At 35.0% G+C, this 24215-nt stretch overlaps 4 protein-coding genes across 4 annotated transcripts; 2 read left to right on the forward strand and 2 right to left on the reverse strand.

Moving 5' to 3' along the window:
• Positions 1-4615: 4615 nt before the first annotated feature.
• On the forward strand, positions 4616-6565 carry LOC122305502. Its single transcript, XM_043118080.1, has 3 exons — positions 4616-5438; positions 5573-5758; positions 5863-6565. Exons 1-3 carry the CDS (start codon positions 4953-4955, stop codon positions 6148-6150), a joined length of 960 nt encoding a protein of 319 aa, XP_042974014.1. The 5' UTR covers positions 4616-4952; the 3' UTR covers positions 6151-6565.
• Positions 6566-9192: 2627 nt separating this feature from the next.
• Positions 9193-10697, reverse strand: LOC122305492 (mitogen-activated protein kinase kinase kinase 20-like). The gene has a single exon (XM_043118068.1). It carries the CDS (start codon positions 10594-10596, stop codon positions 9418-9420), a length of 1179 nt encoding a protein of 392 aa, XP_042974002.1. The 5' UTR covers positions 10597-10697; the 3' UTR covers positions 9193-9417.
• A 10277-nt stretch (positions 10698-20974) lies between these two features.
• Positions 20975-21883, reverse strand: LOC122305508 (protein RALF-like 34). The gene has a single exon (XM_043118093.1). The coding sequence runs from the start codon at positions 21666-21668 to the stop codon at positions 21273-21275; it is 396 nt and encodes a 131-aa protein (XP_042974027.1). The 5' UTR covers positions 21669-21883; the 3' UTR covers positions 20975-21272.
• LOC122293332 lies at positions 21715-23502 on the forward strand. The gene is made up of 2 exons (XM_043101884.1): positions 21715-21790; positions 22371-23502. Exons 1-2 carry the CDS (start codon positions 21715-21717, stop codon positions 23192-23194), a joined length of 900 nt encoding a protein of 299 aa, XP_042957818.1. The 3' UTR covers positions 23195-23502.
• The last annotated feature ends 713 nt before the right edge of the window (positions 23503-24215 follow it).

Below are 24215 nucleotides of genomic sequence, written 5' to 3' on the forward strand. Positions count from 1 at the left end.
GGAGGATCCAAAACGGAGGAAGACGATGTCCCCATCCCCGACCCCAACTCGATGTTCTGGCGCTAAATTTTTTTAGACTCTCCATTGCGGTGCTTTGACCAATACGTATGTATTCATCCATAAAATCTCCAGTAACCCCATATGCCAGCATTCTAAGTGTTGCGGTATTTTTTGCATAGAAGATAAACCGAGTCGGTCGGCATTATCTCTTCTCTGGACGAAGTACGGGTCGTAAGACTCTACTTCATTTAGAATACGAAGAAATAGGGGATGATTCATCCAAAATCTCCTTCGAAATAGATTCGAGGGATATACTGAATTTTCAGTAAAATAATCACGAAATAGGCGCTCGTGTCCCTGAATATGATCACGTCAAATAAACTTACGACGTTAGCTATTGCCACGTCGCCTCGATGACTGTCCATCCGCCTCCATGTTTTGAACATCGCTATCATCTTCAGAGGATACGTATGTCAATAATTTGCGAAAGAAAGTACGAGTCCTTTGATGAAAGGAGTAGGAGATCAAAGGATACAATAAAAGTTTGGTTCTATAGAGGAAATGAGGCTTGAGTTTGCATATTTATAGAGGAATTACTCCTATCGTTACACATAGGAGTAAAAATGTTACCGTTTGAGAGAAGACAAAAAAAGTTATCGTTGGAGAAAAGATAAAAAAATTTACCGTTGGAGAAAAAATAAAAAATATTACCGTTGGAGAAAGGACAGAAAATATTACCGTTGAAGAAAAGTTGCTGAAATATTACCATTTCATCCAATTAAAAAATTTTATCATCAATACATGACTTTCAGTTTTTCATTAGAGATATTGAGTACTCTTCTAATTAAATTTGTCATCACGTTAGAAAATGCACTAATTAATAAAAAAATTATTTTTATAATACGAATTTCAATTTTAAAAAAAATACTGTATTGGATAGTCAAAATCTCCAATAAATATTTAGTAGAAAGTGATATTTGAAAAAAAAAAGATAATAAGACAAAAGAGTTAGTAATTAAGATTGTAAATGGAAAAGAGAGAAAAAAGTAATAAAAATGAATAGAGAAATATTTTTTAAAAGAATAGAGATAGAGATGGGGAATGAGATGTAGGAGGTTTTTAGAAGATAAACAAATTTTAGGGATAAATTTAAGGAAATGAGTATTTGAGTTAAATTATATGGATGAGGATGTAAAACCGGATGAGGATGCTCTAATGGATAAGATTCAAAAGAAAATAGCCAATGAAAATTTAAATTGCTCTCACAAGGTGGTAGATTGATTTTGCTTAGACATATTTTGTCTAGCATGCCTATACACTTGATGTTCGTCATTAATGTTCCGTTGTGCATTATCTCTCGCATTAATTCTCTTTTGGCTAATTTTTGGTGGGGTGAGGTGGAAGGTAAAAGGAAAGTTTATTGGTGCTCTTGGGGGAAGGTTTGTAAACCAACCTTGGAAGGGGGGTTAGGTGTGCGAGATCTTAAGGAAGTTCAAACATCTCTCCATATGAAACTTGCTGTTAGATTGCTTACATATAACAATTTATGGGCAGATTTTTTTCAGGACCAAATATTGCAAAAATGACCATGTTCTAACTCGGAAGGAGAGACCAACTGACTCGCGGTTTTGGAGATATATGGTGGCTATCATTCCGGAAATCATGAAGAATGTGAAAATCTTGGTACGAGGTGGAAACTCTTCATTTTGGTTTGATAGGTGGCTTGCTTCTAGTCTGCTTTCTGTGAGTGCAGAGGTGATCACCAACAAGAAGCTATGTATTCGGGACTGCTGGCATCACAACAATTGGAATTCTAATTTATTACTAAAGTTGGTGGGAGCTTATAGAGCTATGAAAATTTTGTACGATGTATTGGCATGTAAAAGAGGTGAGGACGTTTGCATTTGGAAGCCAGCACCTGATAGTAATTTCTCTACAAGAACAACATGGGAGGCAGTGAGAAGCTGTGGAGAAATTCTAGTGTGGAACAATTGGCTTTGGCACCCTTTACTTCCCAAAAAAAAATCTATTTGTTTATGGAAAGTCTGGTTCAATTGTTTGGCCGTAGATGAGAGAGTTTAGGCGAAAGGAATTTCGATGACTTTGGCATGTGATTGCTATGCGCAGAGGTGCTAGGAAGATAGTGATCACATTCTCTATTCAAGTGAAGTTGCTGTAAAAATTTGACTTAGAGCTTGTGTGCTGTTGGGGACTCCTTTTCATTGGCTCATCCCCTAGAAAACAGAGTCACAAGCTAGTTTTCTTATGCCAAAAAATCATCTATTAAAGGTATTTTAATTGGAGTGATTCCGTGTATAATTACATGGTGCTTATGAAAGAGAAAGATGCAAAGCAAAAATGGATGGTGTGCAACAAAATGCAGAATTGGTTTGAAGACAAGTTAGGTATTGGGTTAGTGCTATTACAGTTTACTCAAGTGCCTTACGGAAGCTTATGCTACCAGATATGGAGATCGTCCAGGAACTCCAACTTCTACATCATCCTTTTTGCACAAGGCCATTTAAATTCGTGTTGTGGATTAAGCCTCCTTCTGATTAGGTCAAACTGAATTGTGATGGTAGTTGTAGGGGAAACCCAAGTATTTCAGGAGGTAGAGGAATTATTTGAGATTGCCTTGGTAGGGCAATGTCTGTTTTTTCTAGTCATTTTGGACAAGGCATGAATAATAGCGCAGAACTAAAAGCAATCCTGGAAGGAAATCTTTTTGCAAACCACTTTGCTATTTGAATGTGATAATTGAAAGTGACTCGCGCATTATCATGGATTGGCTTCGGAAAGGTATATGCACCTTATGATACCTTTGGAATTTTTGGGAGGATCTAGTGGCGGTGCTAGAAGGGGTAAATTTCATGGTGCTCCATCAATATAGAGAAGGTAATATTGTAGCTGATTTTCTTGTTCCAGAGAGAGAAATGGGCAAGAACGTGATTTATGAAGAGTGGTATTCTCTACCTCGTCTCCTTAAGGGGATTCTTTGTTTGGATAGGTAGGGTCTCCCCTCCTTTCGTACATAGGTTTGTTTAGGTTCGTATTTTGTTTTCTCTTTTGGTTTTGCAGATTTGCGGCACTTTAGAGTTTAGGCTTGTTTTAGAGTGGTTTGTTTTTTCAAGGCTGTTTGAGACATGCTGTGATAGGCGGGTTTTGATTGGTCTTTGTTTGTTTTTAGGTGATTTATGTCGGTCTAGTAATTCAAAGATTTGATATGTTACCACGGTATTTATCCGTCATAATTATACAGGTTTTTAATAAACTTAGGTTGGGCCATGTCATGAGTGGTTACCATCTGTTTCAATAAAAAAAAATTATATGTATATCAAACAATTTTTTAAGAAACCCCAGTGCCCTGTATTTTCAGCTCACTTTCCTTTCGTATAAAAGCCCCAAGTGTTTGCTCCACTTGCGGCCTGATGACTGCTTTAAGTAATAGAATTACGGAGGACCAATATATATGATAGAAAAAAGGATAAGAGTTGATGACTTGAAGCCTGCCAATAAAGGGTAACACCGTACAAGTCCAAAGTCACAGCCTTTGTCATAATTTTCTCTGTAAGGGCATAACAATCTGGTTTTTGCAATCAAGAAGAGATTAACGACACAGTACCGAGGCACCAACAGGAATTTCATCCTCCTTGAATCCTAAAATATTCAGGATGTGGTCCTTCCCAGGCACAGCCGTAGAAACCCACGAGTTCAGATATGATACAGCACTTACATAACCCAATCCGTAAACAACTTTGACGCATTTATGGAAGTTTGTCAGGCACTCCTTTTATATTGAACATCTACCCAACATCACCTTTAATTACTGAAAATAAGTAGACCATCCGCTAACCAGATGTGGGGGATTCCCTCCTTGTTGAAAATCTATAGGTATTTTAAAGGTCCCCTAACTACCCACCATATCATTCAGTAATGCAGAGAAAGCTAGCTTCCATGCACGATCATTAATCGTACTTGTGGGGTAACGAGATTAATCTTCTATTTTAGGCCTGGTTGTCATTCCTGATACAACTTTTTTCTGCAAAACTTCACGGATTGATCTTTAAGTATTCGATTCGGTACTGCATCATCACGTGTAATAAAAATCTAGCTAATTGTTTTTTCACAACCGTGATCAGTCTTAAGAGTACGTGTCCTTGGAATCCAAATTTGGAGTCATTATGAGGGAGACTGTGATTGCAGCTTATATATATATATATTATTATTCAGACTCTTGGCGCCTACTTTCTATGTGGCAACTGGCAAGACCCGGACAACCCATACCACAGCCTAGTCCGCTGATCTTGCTTTAACAAGAGCCGAAAAATAAGGTGGAGTTTTGACCATGTGGCTTGTGTGGTAGATCCATGGACAGACGTAGCAATCACTTAATGCAACTATTATCGCTTGTACGGCCAGATGGGACCTAGATGGTATGGACTACGTCCTTCTATTATGCAGGAGTCAAATTCCTACACAATCCAAGCCCCCATTCTAGAGACCTATTTTCTTTTCCCAAGCCTCAGATGGGACCTAGATGAGTAGATGGTATGGACTACGTATATATGTTGCCTGAGCAAGTATATCTTTGAAAGACAATATAATAAACCAAAATCAGCAACGAGACAACTGCAATGGCCAATGGGTCCTGGCCTCCGCAGAGATCCACCTTATGGTATTAATTACCTTCATACTCAAGACTTCGTAAATAATAAAGAAAGCAAAAACATAACGTGCTGTACCCATGACGTGCGTTCTGGAGATTCTTTAACTGTTCAAGAATTTAATTATATTCAATCAAAAATCAAACAGTCAATGCACTCTTTATACTTTCACTCCTCCGATCCTCTTCCATCTAACCCTTTGGCTCTCGAGTTAGCTGTGCATGTTAGCCTGACCACCACCACCACCACCGCCGCCATTAACGCCAGCACCATAACTTCAACAAAACAATGTCAATGCTGGCCAAGACCGATTCCGAGGTGAGCAGCCTATCCCAGTCTTCGCCGGCGCGGTCCCCTCGCCGGCCTGTCTACTACGTCCAGAGCCCTTCCAGGGACTCTCATGATGAGAAGACGACCAACTCCTTCCACTCCAGCCCAGTGCTCAGCCCCATGGGTTCCCCTCCCCACTCCCACTCCAACTCTTCTCTCGGCCCACACTCTCGGGAGTCCTCCTCCACTCGCTTCTCCGCCTCCCTCAAGCCCGGCTCTCGCTCTAAGAACCACGGCTCCCAAAGGAAGGGTTGGAAGGCCTGGAAAGAGTTCGGTGCCATTGAAGAAGAAGACCTTCTTAACAATGATGATGGGAACCCACATGGCCTCACTCGCCGCTGCTACTTTCTCGCCTTTGTTGTCGGCTTCTTTGTGCTTTTCTCTTTCTTTTCTTTGATCCTCTGGGGTGCAAGTCGTCCCCAGAAACCCGTTATTACTATGAAGGTGTGCATCGATCTTCCAATTACCATACCATTAATGTCTTGTTTATCTGTACATTCAATGAGAATTAATTGAACAGAAAGCAGCATACTTTTTTGTGATCACGAGGGTGTTGATTTGTTTGTGCATGATTGCAGAGCATTTTATTCGACCAGTTTGTGATTCAAGCGGGTGCAGATTTCTCAGGAGTAGCCACGAACATGGTGTCCATGAATTCCACAGTGAAGCTTACATTTCGAAACACGGCAACATTTTTCGGGGTCCATGTCGCATCAATGCCTTTAGATCTCTCCTATTTTCAACTCACTGTAGCCTCTGGAACCGTAAGCCATCCAAGATTCTTTCCATTCATTATAATTACTCGAAAATCTTCATTTCATTCTGATAATAATAATTTATTCAATATATGGGTGTTGATAATTTTCAGGTACAAAAGTTTTATCAATCAAGAAAGAGTCAGAGATCAGTGTCTGTGATCCTGAAAGGAAGCAATGTCCCATTGTATGGAGGGGGAGCAAGCTTGAGCAGTTTGAATGGTGCACCAATTGAGCCAGTGCCACTGACTTTGAAGTTCATGGTTCGATCGAAAGCGTATGTTTTGGGTAAACTGGTGAAGCCCAGGTTCTACAAGACGGTTGAGTGCTCAGTTATAATGGATCCAAAGAAAATGAGCAAGGCCATTTCGCTCAAGAACAAGTGCACTGATCACCAGTGAAAGAAAAATAATACCCCAGAATCAGATGAATGTATTGGTCATGTATTTAGTTGTTGATTACGAAAACGAGTTTTTTTTTTTTTTTAATGGAATAATTTATTTAAGCATTAAATAGTTGGGGAAATAATTACCGGAAAATGCAGCCTTTTCGGCTTAGAAGCAGGAATTGACTGCAGGGGGTTCCGGATCTCATTGCTGACTGACTTGAAGAATCCAGGAAATAGCCGAACACGAGTTGAGTAGTTGGTCGGTTGTATGAATTTTATTTTAATTTTTTTCCACTTGAAATTTATTTAGCTAGCGATTAATATGTCTTTAAGTTTTTGCTTGGATTTTAAGGCAAAAAATGAGAAAATACATAGATATGAAGGGAGGAGTTTGTCGGTGGTCCGAACTGTCGTTGTTGTTATTATTATTATTGTTATTACAATTTTTCACTTGTAACTTATTGACCGATTGATCAAAATTTCTTAATTGGTGCGTTTGGATCTAGCCAAGGAGCACTTCGACTTAGGCCTTTAAAATCTAAATCCCCTGTTTGGATCATATTAAAAGTTAAAACTTAGATTTAAATTTGTATTAGGGTCTCTCTTAGTTATATAGGTAAGATATATAAGATAAGAAATTTGTGAATAATAATAAAATAATTTATGAATACTAGTGAAATAGTTTGAGTTAAGATTTTTATAAGGTTTTGAGAAATGAAATAAATAAAGTTGAATAAAAAAATATGAAGTTAAAATAAGGTTAAAATATAGTTTTTTAAATATTATTTTTATTTTGAGATTTGAGAAAATTGAATTATTTTTTATATTTTGTTTGAAACTTTGAAAAATTTGTAATGATTAGATAGAAAATATGAAAATTTAAAATTGAAAAATATTTGTATTTAAATAGTATTTTGATGTTGAGATGATTTCAAAGGTTTGTAAAACCAAACCAAGCCTAAGGCCCCATTTTGTTTCAAAAATAGTCATTCAGCATTCAAATATAATTCAAACATTCAAATATAATTCAAACACAAGAACTTTTAGATTTCAAATTTTTAAAATTTTCATCTAATCATTACAACTTTTATAAATTTACAAAAAAAAAAAAAACAATTCATTTTCAAATATCAAAATAAAAATAATATTTTAATTTTATAATATTTTTATTTAAATTTTTTTCTTTCATTTTTTAAAATCCCATAACACGTATTAATTTAATTATTATTCATAAATTTCTTCTCTCATGTTATATAATTTTAACCAAACGAGCGCTTCAACTTTTGCTGAACCCATAGACTGACGTTTCCCTCACAAATCATGGGGTGGTGGCCTGGTCGGTGGGGAGAAGAACACGTGGGCCTTGAAATATTGTTTCAGATCCAACACTATCGTACTTAGGAACCCAAGTCCACTTATATTCAGCCGAACCGAAGTTCATGGTTTTTATCTATCTTGTTTTATCTTATAATATTAATATGATATTGTATATTAATTTTAAAGATAAATTCTTTTTAAAAAAAAAAATAGATTTAAGAATCGACTGATTATTAATATGAATTTTTTTGTACCTTTAATATTTAGGAACCCAAATCCATTTATATTTAATCTCTAAATGAATCGAACTACAGTTCCTTAATTTTAATTGGATTGAATTTTTATTTTATTTTTAAGAGACGCGTAAAAAAAATTCTAATAAAAATAAATTTATAAATTTACGTAACTTGATGTAATACGTTAAATTGTAAAATTACTCTATTTTATAACTTTTTTATCCTAATCGAACTTTATTTCATGAAAATAAGTTGTAATGGTACATGAGCTTATGTTGCTATAGAGTTCATAATTCTTCTAGCAGCCTTCTTCCTTTTTTCTCCTTAACCTACTAAGATGTTTTGGTGCACCGAATTGATTCTTGTTTGTTAAGTTGTCTGAACTACCTAACCTTCAATAATTCGGTATAGCTTGGAAGACAAACTTAGATCCTACCCCACAAAAATACCAATTCTGGTCAACTCAATCCTAATCTTAATCACCATACTTCAACTATACTGTCAGTCCCTCAGATATCACATACCTTTGGATTTTTTTCTTTCTTTCTATATTAGACAGTGATGAAATCATCACTCCATTGAAAATAATAATAATTTGTTAGGGCTTTTGTCAGTGGATAACTTCCTATTCAAAACCAAGTATATGAGGCATATACCAAGAGCATGATGCCAAGAACCCGTTGACTTGGTGGTATATAGCTCGATTCTCATATATATATATATATATATAAAGAGTATATGACACATAATGCTGATAATTATACAAAGAAGGAACTTGAGTATAAGAAAATATCTGAAAAGAATATCTTTTTACTCCAACATGGTGGGTGGAGGATAAACAAACAAAACCAACCACAAATTCAGTCACAAATTGCGTATTTTGAAACTGGAGAATTGGCTGGGCTGCTTTGTAACTTTGTTTGGTACCCCCAATTATTTAAAGCCAAAACCCTTTGAAAGGCCTCCAATGAAGAATATTCCCAAATAATATCAACTTCATTTACCAATTACACCCACACTTGCATGGGTTGTTGGCCACCTCTCTCTCCTGTTGAGAAAATCTAATTTCTTTTGCCAAACAAAAGAAGACCTAGTGACTTAAGTCACCACTTGAAAGGGTCTTTCCCCTTTGGGATGGGAAAATTATGATCGAGATAGCGGATTCAAAGTTATAAAACTTCGGTGCGGATATTTTGTCGAAATGTAATGACCTTATTTTTTCTTTTTATTTATGCTTAATTTAATGGTGGATAAATGATATATTAAATATAATATGCCTATCCGAATCAGCATATTGTTTTTGTTTTATGCCCTGACCATTTTGACTACACCCACTACACTTATTCTATTTTTTTGCACTAGTTTTTTAGATTTATTAAACATTGAGAAACAAAGAAAACCACAAAATGTTGAAGATTTGGACTTTAGTTTTGACCAAATAATGAAGTTTTTTCCAAATATTCTGAAAACAGGATTAACACATAAGAGGCATGCCGCATATCTTCTGCAGAATCTCAAATTTTGTATTGGAAAAGTAATTCTTGCAAAACTTTAAACTCAATAAAAGATTTTCTGTACAAAGTCGGCCACCCGAGGGGCCAATCAGAATCATTCAATCGAGTAGAGTCAGACTGTTAAAATACATCTCTCTCTCTCTCTCTCTCTCTCTCTCTCTCTCTCTCTCTCTCTCTCTCTCTCCTAATATTTACAGTCAAAAAGATCACAATCTAATCAGAACCGTTAGATGTGATGAAACTCTTCCCAAAATTACTTGCCACTTCTTCCTCCCTTATCTGTTCTAAATCACCCGGTTCTGATCCCCTCACCGTGAACCAACTATCGGAAAAGGACCAACTGGGTGCCTCGTCGGTCACCAGCTGCCGGAGTCGATCCGTCGGAGAAGAAAAACTTGACAAGAATGACGAACTGAAATCAGAATTTACTTCCCATTCAAACAATTTACCGGACTCCGGTGAAGATTCCGGTGAAATTACAACCGAAGATTGCACCGAAACCCATTCTGGAAAATTGAAAGGACTTCTCGGAGATGTTGATGTTTTTAATTTATCGGTTTCCTCCAATGGAACAGCGTCGTGATCGTTATTATCATCAGCAGCAACGAAGGGATGGTCCAGAAGCATTTCAGCCGTCCACCGATTTATTGGATCCTTCACGAAACACTTGCCGAGAAAATCTTTCCCTTCGAGAGACAATTCCTTTGGAACTTGTGGCACTTCATCACTATCGCCAATTCGAAGCAGAAGTTTCCACATATTCACCTCGGGACCACAGTCCCACGCCGGCTTCCCGGAGAGCATCTCCACCAACGCGCACCCAAGAGCCCAAATATCCGCAGGTGATTCGTACTCGTTGCAGTTAACTGATTCCGGCGACATATTCATCGGAGTTCCTCTGATCTCGGGCATGCTCTGTTGTTGCTCTGCTTTCTTTGCCAGTCCAAAATCCGCGATTTTGATTGCTCCATTGGCAAACAAAAGGATGTTCTGAAGCTTTATGTCGCAGTGAACGAATCCTTTCGCGTGAATATCACGAAGCCCTTTGAGTATCGAATTCGCGTATCGCCGAACATCGGATTCGGGTAGCCGGCCGCCACGACTATTAACCTGATCGGCCAAACTCCCATTAGAGGCGTACTCCAAGAACAGATTATAGAACTCCTCGCCTTTCTCGACGCTGAGATCGTCTCCAAGGCATCGAATGACTTCGGGGCAAGTCGAAAGCTGATCGAGCACATGTTTCTCGTTCCTTAGCGAGGCGGAGTTGGATGATTCAGAAGATTTAACGACCATTACCGGATGAGCTCGAGCAGAACTGTTTCTGGGTATGGCCAAACTCACGGTTGCGAAGCTCCCATGACCGATTGGATCTCCTCGAACCCACTCCATGGTCGCTTTCAGAACAGTTTCTTGCTCTGGTTTTCTTTGTCAGGGGAAGAAGGAAACGTAGGTAATAGCTGAACTCTGCTTTCCTCAACTAAGCATGGATGTCCTTTTATATCAAGGAATAGTATTTCTTTCCTTAATTTTGTTATGTTTTTATATATTTCTTTATTCAAGGATTAATATTAAAGCCATAATTGAAGCACGTGATATGCGAGGATATTCTTGGCTTCTATATTGGATATTAGAGAGAGAGAGAGAGAGAGAGAGAGAGAGAGAGAGAGATTGGAAACGTGGGATGTTGATGGCAGTGGTAGATGGAAGATCCATGCAATGCATCCTTTTGAGATTTTATTTTTTACTGAAATCTTAATCGGATTGGATTTGGATTTAGATTGTGATGGTTAAATATTTATTTTTCTTTTGGTGCGCAAATCTGAGGAGTTAATGGTTATATACATCTATGATCTCTCATGCACAAGTTAACATTATCTGTTTAATGTCATCTATATCTAGTTTGCATCACAAAAACTCACACCTCTTATTACTCTCATTAACCTTATCAATTATCATTAGAACCTAATCATTGGATTGTTTTGTTTTCCAATATTATAAAATTATGGAAATGACATGATTCGATAAGGTACGTTAAATTATAAAATTACTCTAATATATGAATAATTCTATCTTAACAAATATTAATCCCTCTCAATGACGCTAATGAGGGGTCGATCGTGCTTCAAGTTAAGTGAGTTGGGCCAGCAAGACACAAAAATCAAAAAAATTAATAGTCTTGAGCATGTGACACTCAATGTTATAACTACATGTTTGAAAAATAGGAAATGAAATAGTGATTAATAATTATCACTATCATTATCATTATTAAATTGGGCATATAATGGTTCCAATGATTGAAGTCAGTATGACACTGATAAGTGACCAGCTAACCGCCCCCCTCTTTCAAAAAACAAAAAACAACAAAAACACTCACTTAGGTTTGGTGAATTAGATTTCCCATTTAGGTTTGGTCCTCATGCGATGGCTTTATTTTCCATCAAATTAATCAGTTTCTTCAAAAAACAATAATGTCTAGCGTACTTGTGAAGGAAAACATGAAGAATCATCATGTATTTATATACACACCATTTTTATTAGCATATGATCGATATATATATATGAATAATATAAAATATAATTTTAAGTTGTATAAATTCTACACATTCTCTTTAAAATAGAATATGATTTATTATTAAAAAATAATTCTTTAATATATATCCTATATCTTATCAAATTTTTTAAAAAAAAAACATGTAGAATTTACACGTGACTGCAAATATGATTCTTATATATATATATATATATAACTGATAATCAGAATTTTTGATTATGTAACCCGACATGCACAGAGCATCCGATCCTGACATCATTATATGTCCTGCAAACATAAATATATAATAACCTCTATATATATATAAATGTTCAAATATATAGACTGTGAGGTCGGTAGGAAATTTAAATCCACGCGGACACTTTGTTAATTTATATTTGACATGAGATCCAAATTAACAAACAAAATAATTTCCCACGAGTTTCATAACCGACACTATGTAAACGTGTCTCTGTGTGCAAACAAAAATATCTGTTCCCCTCTCTTTTTCACGACACTCATTGTCAATGAATTATAAGGTAGCTAGTTATAGGGATGGAGGGGGTCGTGGTTGTTTGTTACTTGAAGAAATAGAAACGAATATTAATAGAAAGTCTTGGATCGTCGGCCATTAATTATATATATATATATAATAATTCTAATTACCATCCATGCATGCATGCATAAATTCTCTATAAATAATATTATATATAGTTATAGAATATGTAAATATTACGTAATTATTTTAAAAAAGAGTAGAATCTATAATTAAAAAATTAATTTTTTTTATATAAATTCTGTATTAATTTATTTTTTTTTAAAGAGACTGCATAACACTTGCATCACCATGACCACAACTATAAATATCATTTTTGATCCTCAATATATATACAAGTTCAAAAGTCATTCTTTCTAATCTTACTTAATCGTGACCAGAAGGTACGTATGGAACCTTGTCATTAATATGTGAAAGATTACTTATGTACAACGTACGTGGTCACTCACAGATCAATTCAAAAGGCGTAATGTATCATGCGTATATCGATTTACTAATTAATACGACATAAATTAATTACGTATTAACAATGCGTCCACATATTAAAACTTTCTTATATATAAGTATATATATATAATATGCCATTATTTGGCTGAATATATAAAAGACTAAAGAGTAATGCGTACAAATTTTAAATAGACAAATCTATTGTAAGTCTTATAGTAAAAAAATAGCTCCCATTAATAAACAATATGTTTTTAACACTTTTTTAATATGTGATCCACTTTTATACAGACTTATATGAAATTTATATATTTAAAATTTGTACAAATCATTTTTCAAGACTAAGATTTAGAGTATATACGGACGCTCTCTACAAGTGACCAGAAACTGAGTCACACATTTCTTCAAATGGGTAAAAAAATAATGTTTTGGGTAGGTTCATGTAGTGTGGGGTAGTGGTTATAATTCTTGTATCAATTCCAAGGGTTGTGAGGTTTGATTAAAGAAAAATGCTACTTTTCTAGTTGGTAGCTCCCGCTAAGATTTTCTTTTTTTTTTATTATTATTATTATTATTACTTAATGATTGAGTAAGTATTTTTTAATAATATTGTGATTTTAAAAAAAATATATTAATAAATACAAGTAAAATAAATTAAAATATATATATATACAAAATCAACAAATTAAAATATATATAAAATATATTAACTAACGAGAGCCCCCAACAGCGGCTATAGACCCACCCTTGATTCAAAGTAGGGGCGAGATGATCATGTGGGGGTAAGGGTTTTTCTGTTGCATTTTTGTAATTCATTTGAAAAATCTCTTAAAAGAAATATCTGATAATTAATCATATTTACAATACTCATAGCACTGAGTAAAATTTGTTAGTTTTTTCTCGTCACTAATGATGGGTGGTGCTCGTGAGGGTGGTGGGGGCAAAAGCAATGGTGATGATGAATATAAAATATAAATATTATATTATATTTAAATAAATTTTTTTACTCAACAGTCATATATCACACATTTGTTAAAGTGTAAAAAAATAAATGTACGGTGCACATGAAGCTGATGAATAGAATTTTTTATTTAAATTACTATTATTACAATTTGGATGGAATATATATGTTGGACAGTTTTAAATTTTCAAAAATTAAACAACTTTTTGAAATAAATATCCTCATGATCTAATTAATCCAAACAAATTAAAGGAAATCAACACTGAAATTCTCCAAAGTTAAAAAAATAATCCAACCCAAATCCTTCATCCATGCACATGATGATTAGCGTGATATGTGTTGATAATGATGGATTATTACTCATAGAGCTATATATAACTTGTTTTTTGAGAAGTTAAAAAGGTATCCTTTTTAGTTGCTTGGATTAAGGAAAACCCGGCCTGCCACGTTACAAAATGGATGCATGCATGCATGATGTTCTGTTGCATTACTTTCAAGTATAAGATTGATGATGCTATGCTGATGAGAGCGAGAGATCAGAGAGAGAGAGAGTGTAAAAATTGAATTAACATAACCTACTTTCATTTTCAACTAACCATAAAATCTCATTCAAAATCGTTTTCTCGGCAAGTTTACTGTTGGTTAAGAAAAAACTATTTCATCTAATCTTATTTTATTTTATTATCATAATTTTTTTAAAATTTTAATATAAAATATAATAAATCATTTAAATTTTTTAAAATTTTAAAATAATAATAATATTAAAAATAATATTTTATTTAATTTTTAATTAATTATCTTATCTTATCTTAATTTAACATTTAAACTACGCTTGGGGTAAAGTACAAAGGTGGATTGATTTGCTCGAATTTCAAAAAAAAAGAAAAAGATAGAAGCTTGAGATAAATACGCAAACGCAAGTTGGGAAAGGAATATTAATGGAAATTGGGAATCGCCAAACCGGGAGATATCTGAATCTCTGATCTCATCAAATCTAGAACCAGTTTCATACATACAATAGCTTGGATTGGATACAGTGTTTGAGTACAAGCCACCCCCCAATCCCTTTTCGCCTCTGCATGCAAGAACTCTTCTTTTACCATCGTGTCTTTCTATTTCTGTTTCCCCGTGTTTCCAGACTTTCCTTCTTTGCCGACCCAGCCGACCCAACCGATTTGTCTGTGTTGGCTTCCCACGTAAACATATGTTTTTTACCTCCTCTATTTTTTTTTTTTATAAATAAATATAATATTTTTAACAAATTATATAAATTTATAAATCTATTTTTATAAATACTTCCTACAATTCTCACTTTTTTATTATTTTAAAAAATAATTTCTAACGAAAGATATAAGTTTAGATAAATATTTTAATTATAAAGAAATTTTATAAAAATAAACTCACAAATTAACATGTGGTATGTTAGATTATAAATATAAATGATAGTGTTACATTTTCTTTACTATTGTTTTACTACCAATTTATTTTTTACTTTTTAAATCTGAATTAAAAATTTTATAAAATAACCTTCTTACCTAATTAAAAAATAAATAAATTCAATCAATTAACATTTTTATATAATTTGATTAAAAACAGATGAGGCATCACGTTACTCATTTAACATTATACTTTCCATAAATCTTTAGTTTGATTGGCATAATTCCTATCTTTCTAAATTGAAGTAATAATTCGAATCAATTCCTTAAATGGAAAAAATAAAAAATAAAAATAGAAAGCAAAACATTACACTTCTCCTTTTTCCCTCTGGATAAGCAGGAGCTGAGGAAGTCAGGAAGCAGAATAGCAGCAGCCGTTTTCAGTTAAAAAGTGGGAGTACCAAAGCCTGCCTCACGTGCTCCTACTTGAAACGCAGCACGCCCACTTGGACCTGCAAATCTTCGCCTGCGGTCTTTAATCAGTATCACTTCGAATGAAGACAACCTCGATGTGGGGGCCAATCCCAGCCATTTGATTAATGTCTTATTTTCAAGCTACGCAAAACAACCTCCATTCTACTAAAATATGAAACAGAATCTTACGTGAAAATGTCGTGATGGGGATGGCATTATTTTCAGTGCTCGTCTCTCCAATTTGCATCCCCATCCAAATAATTTTCTGGCTTTGTGGTTACGGCATTGCTATAAATTAATCCCTTGAAATATATAGACTTCTCAAACCTCCTCTTTCTAGAGGTAAAATACAGATATCTCATCTTATATTATATCATATCATACATTTTATTTAGTAATACAGTTGGAGTCCTTAACTGTTTCTAGCCGCCAAATTAAACTATATATTTAAGAAAAATTCATGAGTTTATTCCTCAAAATAAAGGGCTGTAATGCTTTAAAATAGTTTTCTGTTTTATGTTCACATGGAAATATTATAATAACATCTTCGATATCGTGCAAGTTATTTGATTTTTTACAATTTTAAAACTTGTAATTGCTGCCCCTCAATTTTAGAAAATGAAGTGTTTCGTTATAAAGAAATTTTATAAAAATAAAAATAAAATATAATTTTATAAAATACGTTAAATTTATTTTATAATAAAAATAATTTTATAATTTAACGTATCATATTAAATTATATAATTATTAATTTATCTTTATAAAATCTCTTTGTAATTAGAATATTTCTCTTTTGAAAAAAATTTACAAATTTGATACATGTATAAAAAATTTCACTTTTTAATACAAGTCTTACTATTTTTTTAAAATAAGTGCATGAAATTTATATATCTTACAACTTTCAATTATATGATCTAACATTACCGTTTAGGCTAAACATTACTTTTATCTCACCCTACCATACCTCAAAAAAATAAAAAATAAATATGAAAAACCTGTCACTAAATGATACTTTTCATATCACCGTCCATGCATGATGCATGTACGAGTAGTGTGTCATTAACCTAAATCGTTAACGTGGAGATCTGTTTCTCTCTCGACGGTCACTTCTTACCCACCAAGATCGATTGATTCGATTGTGATGACTTGTGACGTGTACCTTAATTCCTACCACTTTTCCTTGATTTTTATACACGATTACCTTCATGAACCGTTACTATAATGTTGCAAACCTGACAAAAATTCCTTGTTTCGACGTCAAATGAAAATGATATCTTGGGCTACTTTTCACATGAATTACTTGTCCCGTCTCTCCAACGTACGATATGAATTGAATCACTTTGTTAAATCATCATTTGGAATAAAAGCATGAATTCGCGATTTGAATTTACAACTTTTGTTTTGACATGACCCCAAATTATTTTTTTGGAAATTTATAATTATGGTAATATGTATAATATTATTATATTAATAAACTTGATAAGATTGTATATTAATCATACAAGATAATAATACAAACACAATTGCATGTTACACAAATCTTTGATTAAATATTGTTCTTTAAGAGTATATTTGAGATTGAGTTTGAAAGTTTAAAAAATACTTTTAATTGTTTAAAAGTTATTTTAAAGAAAAAAAATGATATGTTTGATAAATTTATAAAAAAAACACTTTAATCACTTAAAAAAGCTGAAAAACTACTTTTTTTAAAAGTACCAAATTGAATTTTTATTAAAAAGCTCCTGCAGATAACTGTATATTTTAAAAAATTAATATAACTAACTTTAAAGGTATTTTAAAATCATGGTTACCAAACGTAAATAACTTTTTAATAATAGAACTTGTTATTTAAATTATAAACTATAAGTTTCAAAGTTAAAAACTATATTTTTCACCGCAATCACAAACATGCACTAACTCATACCTAAAATGAAAAGTACTTATTTAAAAAAAAATGTATTCGACTTGATGGCGATGAAACATGCTGACACAATACATACTTGTAACTTTCTAACAAATTGGAAGAGGACACGTGTGATATATATTACAAGTGTAAATTAAAAAAATTATGACATGACATATATATGTACCACTTCAGCCTTTTTCATCACTAGATTAATGAAAATTGGGCGGAAATATCTTTTTAAAACAAACAAATAACTTAAGAATTAATTTAAGAAAATTTTAAACTACACATAGCAATTTAAAAATAAAAAATAAAAAAATAAAAATCCAAGCCTCCATTTTTTAATTCTTACAAGTTGAACCCCAAAAAATGGGGCTGGCGTCAATTTTGCTTGAGGACTACTTGAGAATTTTATTATATGGTGGGATTTGTCGGTCGTCGCCGAAGTGCGCGCAGACAAACGTTGGCGGTCCAAATTAACTACCGAAACACATGCATGAATCTGCGCTCCACAACAAAGAAAACGAGCTGTTTACGGGGTTTCCACCAACAGAGGACCCGGCCAGTGCGAGGGTCCCAGTCCTCAGCTCAAGCCTCAGGCTCATGTGGGCGGACTTTATAATAAAGATCTGAGCGGTGGCCCACTAGCCAGCCATTTTTGATTTCGACCCCCACAACGATTTCAATTCTTCTGTGCGTTCTTTGCTTTCGGCTATAATCTCACCAAAATGCTAAGCTGCATGGACCGGTGGGACCCACAGTCAAGTTGATTTCCTCTCATTTTGTTGATGAATGTGTGTCCAATATAAAATCTCATTGACGAATAAAAAATAAATAAATAAAGGAAAATGTGTTGAAATTGCTGCAGCCGTCTGTACATTGGATTAGGTCAGGTTGGCTCATGACATGAGGGAAAATTGGAAATGAAGAAATTGGTCCAGGTTAACTTATATCCATATCTGGAAACTATTCAAATGAGTCCAAATTCATTGCCCAGATTTTAAAGCATCAACTTTCCAGGAAGGTTAAGGAAGTACGCAATGTTTGATATCTAGTTCAAAGAATTTCCAGATGAGACGTGAGAACCATATTCCTCTTCTAGTCTTCTGTACATGAAGTTAATGTGTCTGCGTGTGTGCAGCTAAGGATCGCTAGAAGATCATCGTATAAGATCTGTCAATACAACCCTCAGAGCTCAAGCCATGTGTTGTGTTTATCCCTTCAGGTTTTTGCTTTATTTCGCTATTTTCTTCCCCTAATTCTAATGATTAAAACAGAGAAGAAATATATTCAACTCCCCCTCCCAATCCATAGATCTTCTCTTAGGTCATCCAAGAGTGGAATGTGCAGCACGAATTAATAAAAGAGAAAAGATATTTATAATTATAAATTATACAACCACTACATAATCACTTTAAAAAATAAAATAACATATAAAACCTACATAAAAAAAATTAACTTTTTAATAATAAACTTTTTCAAAATAATTACATGGCATTTATGTAATTCATTCTTTTTCAAAACGATTACGCGACATTTATGTATTTCACGATTATATGTCATCTAATTTGTTAAGAAATCTAAACTTTCTTCTTCTTTTTTTCTTTCAAAAAGAAAAATAATAACCCTTTTTAAAAAATAATTCACGATTTTAAATTTTTTTTTAATATAAAATATGTATACACAATCGTGGAAACAATAGTGAGATTTTAAGAACAAAATAGACCAACACATATAAAGGTATTAATTTCTTTAGAAAAAGCTAAGAAGTCTGGCCTAAAGCAGATAATATAGCAATATCAAACCACGAATTTGATTTAATTATTCTTCTAATATAACTTCATAATTACCAAGTGATTTGATTTCTGATAAGAATGCTTCAATTATGCTTTGGATGATTGTTCATAACAAAATGATATAGCTATCAACACGGCAAGCAAATTTGTAATAGTAACTATTGGTGAAGTTTGCAGCACCTCAATTTGGAGCAGAAGCACAGAGCCTATTTACTAAGATCAGCATATGAACAAAATGGTGAATCAAGTCTCAAGGTACACAGCAAAAGAACATGAATAACTTCTGCCAGGCTCAAAGTTGCTTGCATGCCACTGCCTATTTACTAAGATCTGCATGAATTATTAATGTGCGCATTTTATTCTATTGTTGCTCAAATATTTGACACTGGCACACCCCCATAGAATTTAGGAAAATACTATTCATTATAATTTTAATCATCATCTCCTGATGTGCATCAAATGCTTGGGAAAAAAAAATAAAAAATCTAGTTTTTCAATTATTTGATACCCCATCAAGAAAGAGATAATGAAATGATGATGGTTCAAAAGATATGTATAACACTTCTTTAGCAATTGCTGTTTAAATAATGGATTTTTCAAACAATATTAAATGCTCAATAAATGTTGTGAGATCTACATTATATGTCTTCCCTCTCTCACTTTAAGCTCTAGAGGCCAAGGATTCAAAAGAGAAAAGAACTTAAAAGCTAATGGACCCCCTTCCTCACTTCAACATAGGTCATGGGTTGTTCCTAAAATAATTAGGAAGGTAGACCAAAATATGGGAGTTGGACCAAAGAATCCTAAATAAAATTCAAAAACATCAGTACCTAGATAACAAAATAAAAACTGTTGACTTCAAATGAACAGAATGGGGACTTTTTTTTTCCGGCCAAGCCCATCACAACTTTCACTCTCGAAGCCCTTGTAGAGATTCAGGACTCAGTGCTAAACCTTTCTTTTTATAACTTTTTTTTTTTATAAGTAAACGGTACCTTTTTATAACTAATGCATTAGAGTAACAAAATGTTTCAGAACAAAAAGAACTTGAATTATTATACAATTGAGTTCTATCCAGAAAAAGCTATAACGTTTTTAGCAATCAACTATGTTAATTAGAGATATCTTGGGGGCTAGCAGGTGCACCATGTAAACATACTACTCTAAAAAAAATAAAAAAATTAGGATTGCTCTCCAGCCAGTAAAATCTTCATGAATGAAGGTAGGTGACAGTACTAGCAAGTTGTTGGAGAGTAGTTGGGATAGTTGAAGCCATCTGAAACGATACCTTTACCATTAATCGTATTTATCTGCCCAGGGACTAGTGCTCATGTTAACATACAATAAAAATGTATAAAAACAAGAGTTTTGCTACATACAAGTACAGTTGCATACTAATATGTGTACCAATACTGATTTATTCATACTTAAAATTTAAATTAATACTGTTTTTAATAAAATCTACTTTTTGACCAATCACATCACATTGGTGCACAAATTAGTGCACAACTATACTTGCAACTATATTTTTCCTAAAAACAAACATATTTACAATAAAAAGACACTTGGCCAACAAAATACCTTAATGAACCAAGCAATTATCTGCACCACGTCTAGCAGTCACCATAACAGAGATATCATATGCTACTTAACCACTCTTAGCTGTAATGAGTTACAAAAATTATACATATAATTCCCAATTATTAAGCAATGGCACAGATCGATGAAACGAAGATGCCTCAATTTATAAGCAATAACCAGGTTTAATTTCCATACACATTCAAGCGTCTAAGCACATAGACTTACACACTTTGGAGAATAATACAAATGCATATATGGTCCCGAAGCATCGAACCCATGCCATCAACAACTCACCTAGTAAATACCCAAAGCTCACACTACTCAAACTGCTAAATCAACATTCGCAGCCCAACCCAGAAACAAAAACTCATATAGCCATGAACATAATAGAATCCATAATTAATTAAGCATTTTAGCACCCAAATATACCTCATCGATCACTCATCTCCTGCAGCGGGTAATTCTGGAGCAGCCTCGGGTGTAAGGGTGAACAGGGCCCCTGGCCTTGAAGCAGTTGGGGGTGTAGTAGGATCTCCCAGAGCGGGGCGGGCATGGGATTCTGTCGGCAGTGAGCGCGCCGTACGAAATGTAGTACTTCATAACTCTCCGCCAGAACAGAGACCTACGGCCAGACGACCCACTGTCCATGCCGTCCTCATCATCCCCCTCGTCTTCGAACTCGTCGTAGAGTGATGGCATTGTCGTCGGCCACTCAAACGCGTCCGTCATCAGCTTCAAGCTCGTCTCCTCGAGCTGAGCCCGAGCAGAGGGACCCAAATTGACCAGAACAAAGAGTAAGAAAAGAATGAGAAGCTTGGGAAGAGCTGGGGACGCCATGGAAATCCACAGAGTATGAGGAATAGAGGGGTCAGAGAGAGAGGGGATGGAGAAGCATGCGTCTGTAGAAGGAGATCAGAGAGAGTGGAGCAGGGGACAAAGGGGATCAGTCACATGCAGCTGTGAGGGAAAGGCTAGAGAAATTGATTAGGTTACAGCTGTACGTCATCAATGCTGCGGATACTACGCGTTGTTTACCTCGTTCACCGTGAAACCTTTGTTTCTCTCCTCTTAACACGGCCGATCCGATTAGGGAATGTCCCTCTCCTTTTCACCTTTACCATTATAACATCTACTAAAGTCACAGGTTGTTTAAATATGCTTATTATATTATCTTCGTCAGAAAAATATAGTTGTTGTTATAAACTATCTTGAATTGTATGACCACATTTATCTAGTCGTCAAATGCATAGTGCATAGTGCTAGCATAGTGAGCTAGCATAGTCCCCTTTGTACGCCTATATATATCGTTGAATTCTTTAAGAAATATATGTTTTGATAAGAAATCAATAAGTTAACCTCTCTCGCTCTCAATCTCTTGACACTCTCTCTCCTTTTTTTATTAAGTTTTATAACACGTTATCAGCACGATGCGAGAAAAAATTCTTCCTCACCCCAACTCCCATTTCTCGTCTCTCTGGTTTCTCTAATCCTCGTCAAAATTGGGTATGGGTTTCTAATGAGAGATTTGAGAAGCAATAGTATCAAAACCCACTATAATCCTCTTGTTCTCCTTCTTGGCCCTCCTAATCCTGGCCGTCGTTTTGATCATCATCTTGGCCGTCAAACCCAAGAAGCCCTCCTTCGATCTCCAACAGGTCGGCGTCCAGTACATGGGCATCAACATGCCCACTCTCTCCACCGCCTCCGCCCCAGAAACCAACCCCTCAACGAACCCCACCACCTCCGCCTACCTTTCACTCAACATACGGATGCTCTTCACGGCGGTGAATCCCAACAGGGTCGGTATCAAGTACGGCGAGTCCAGGTTCACCGTCATGTATCGTGGGATCCCGTTGGGAAAAGCTTCGGTTCCCGGGTTCTTCCAGGAGGCCCACAGTGTCAGAAAGGTGGAGGCCACCATCGCCGTTGACCGTGTCAACCTGCTCCAAGCCGACGCTGCCGATTTAGTCAGGGACGCTTCCTTGAACGACCGCGTCGAGCTCAGGGTCTTGGGTGACGTCGGCGCTAAGATCCGCGTCTTGAACTTCGATTCCCCCGGTGTTCAGCACGAAGCTTCCCCCGAGAACAACACCTCCTCCACCTTCGGATTCTTCCAGATCATCAACCATGGCTTCAGAGCTGGGTTTGAGGTCGGAGAGGGTCTCGGGTGGGTGAACGAAGAAGCTGGGGATGGTGGTTATGCCGGAGTCGAATCTGGTCCCTGCCGCCCTGTTATTATCGACCGAATCAGACGTGCCACCTCCACCTTCGGATTCATAGCAGCCGTGGAGGCACAATACTACCGGCAGAGATCTAGGCCGGCCAGAGAAAAAAAAAAAAAAAAAAAATTATTCCACGGCTAGAAAGGACAGAATCCGGCCGTGTCGGAAAGCTCGAGAGATTCTCCCTTTATGTTGCTCGGCAAATGGGATTTTCAGATGCAAATGAATGTCCCCAACTATGCAAGTTGGCTGACTATTATTTGAAAAATCCCAAAGAGTGCGAGAGCATCTATGCATTTTTCGCGAATGAACCAGACGCTAAGTCCCTCTACGTGAAGTTGATTGAGGAGTTTGAGAAATGCATCCTCAGCTATTTTGCGTTCCACTGGGGTCATGCTTCTCTTATGATCGGTCAGGTTTTGAGCGTCGAATCCGAGCACAAAACAAAGCTCAGAGATATGATCTTTCCTGTAACAAGCTATGCGCAGATTTTCCCATTGTGATGTCAAAAGCGTGGGGCTTGTTGGCAATATTTTAAAAATAAAACATAAAATAAAAATAATGAAAGAGAGAGCAAGGGACAGGACCCTTGTTATTAAAATAAAATAAAATAAAATAAAATAAAATAAAATAAAAAAAATCAAAGTTGGGAAAGCGTTTGGTTTTTGTAAATAGAAAGATAGATGAAGAGGATAAGTAGGTCCTATGGGAGTGGCAAGTTGTTGTTCTAGATTGATGCAAGCTGTCCAACTACTTTTATTATTCTAAGAAGACATTATCTTAAAATATAGGAAGTTCTCTTGCATGACCACAGACTGCAGGTCCGGGAAGAAAAAGAATGGAGAAACTTGAAAAGAGGATAGCAATAATGCGCTGCTTATCATCCTCTAGTCAAAAAATGGCTGTCGTTTCTAATTATTTGGCCTAATCTTTAATGTAGATAGTATATATTACCAAAATCTAATTGCAAGAAAAGTCTTTCTTTTCTTTTTCTTTTTGGTACAGGTTTCCTTTTGAGACGTGATGATAATGATGGTGAATTAATTTTTCTTCTCATCAGCAGCTTTTCTACTCATATGATGTTGGACATCAAGTAAGTTTTTAATATATTATTTACAATTACTGAGATGAATATTAATAGTTATATTCATTATTATTATTT

Source organism: Carya illinoinensis, chromosome 1, assembly GCF_018687715.1.
Source record: "Carya illinoinensis cultivar Pawnee chromosome 1, C.illinoinensisPawnee_v1, whole genome shotgun sequence".
Lineage (NCBI taxonomy): Eukaryota > Viridiplantae > Streptophyta > Magnoliopsida > Fagales > Juglandaceae > Carya > Carya illinoinensis.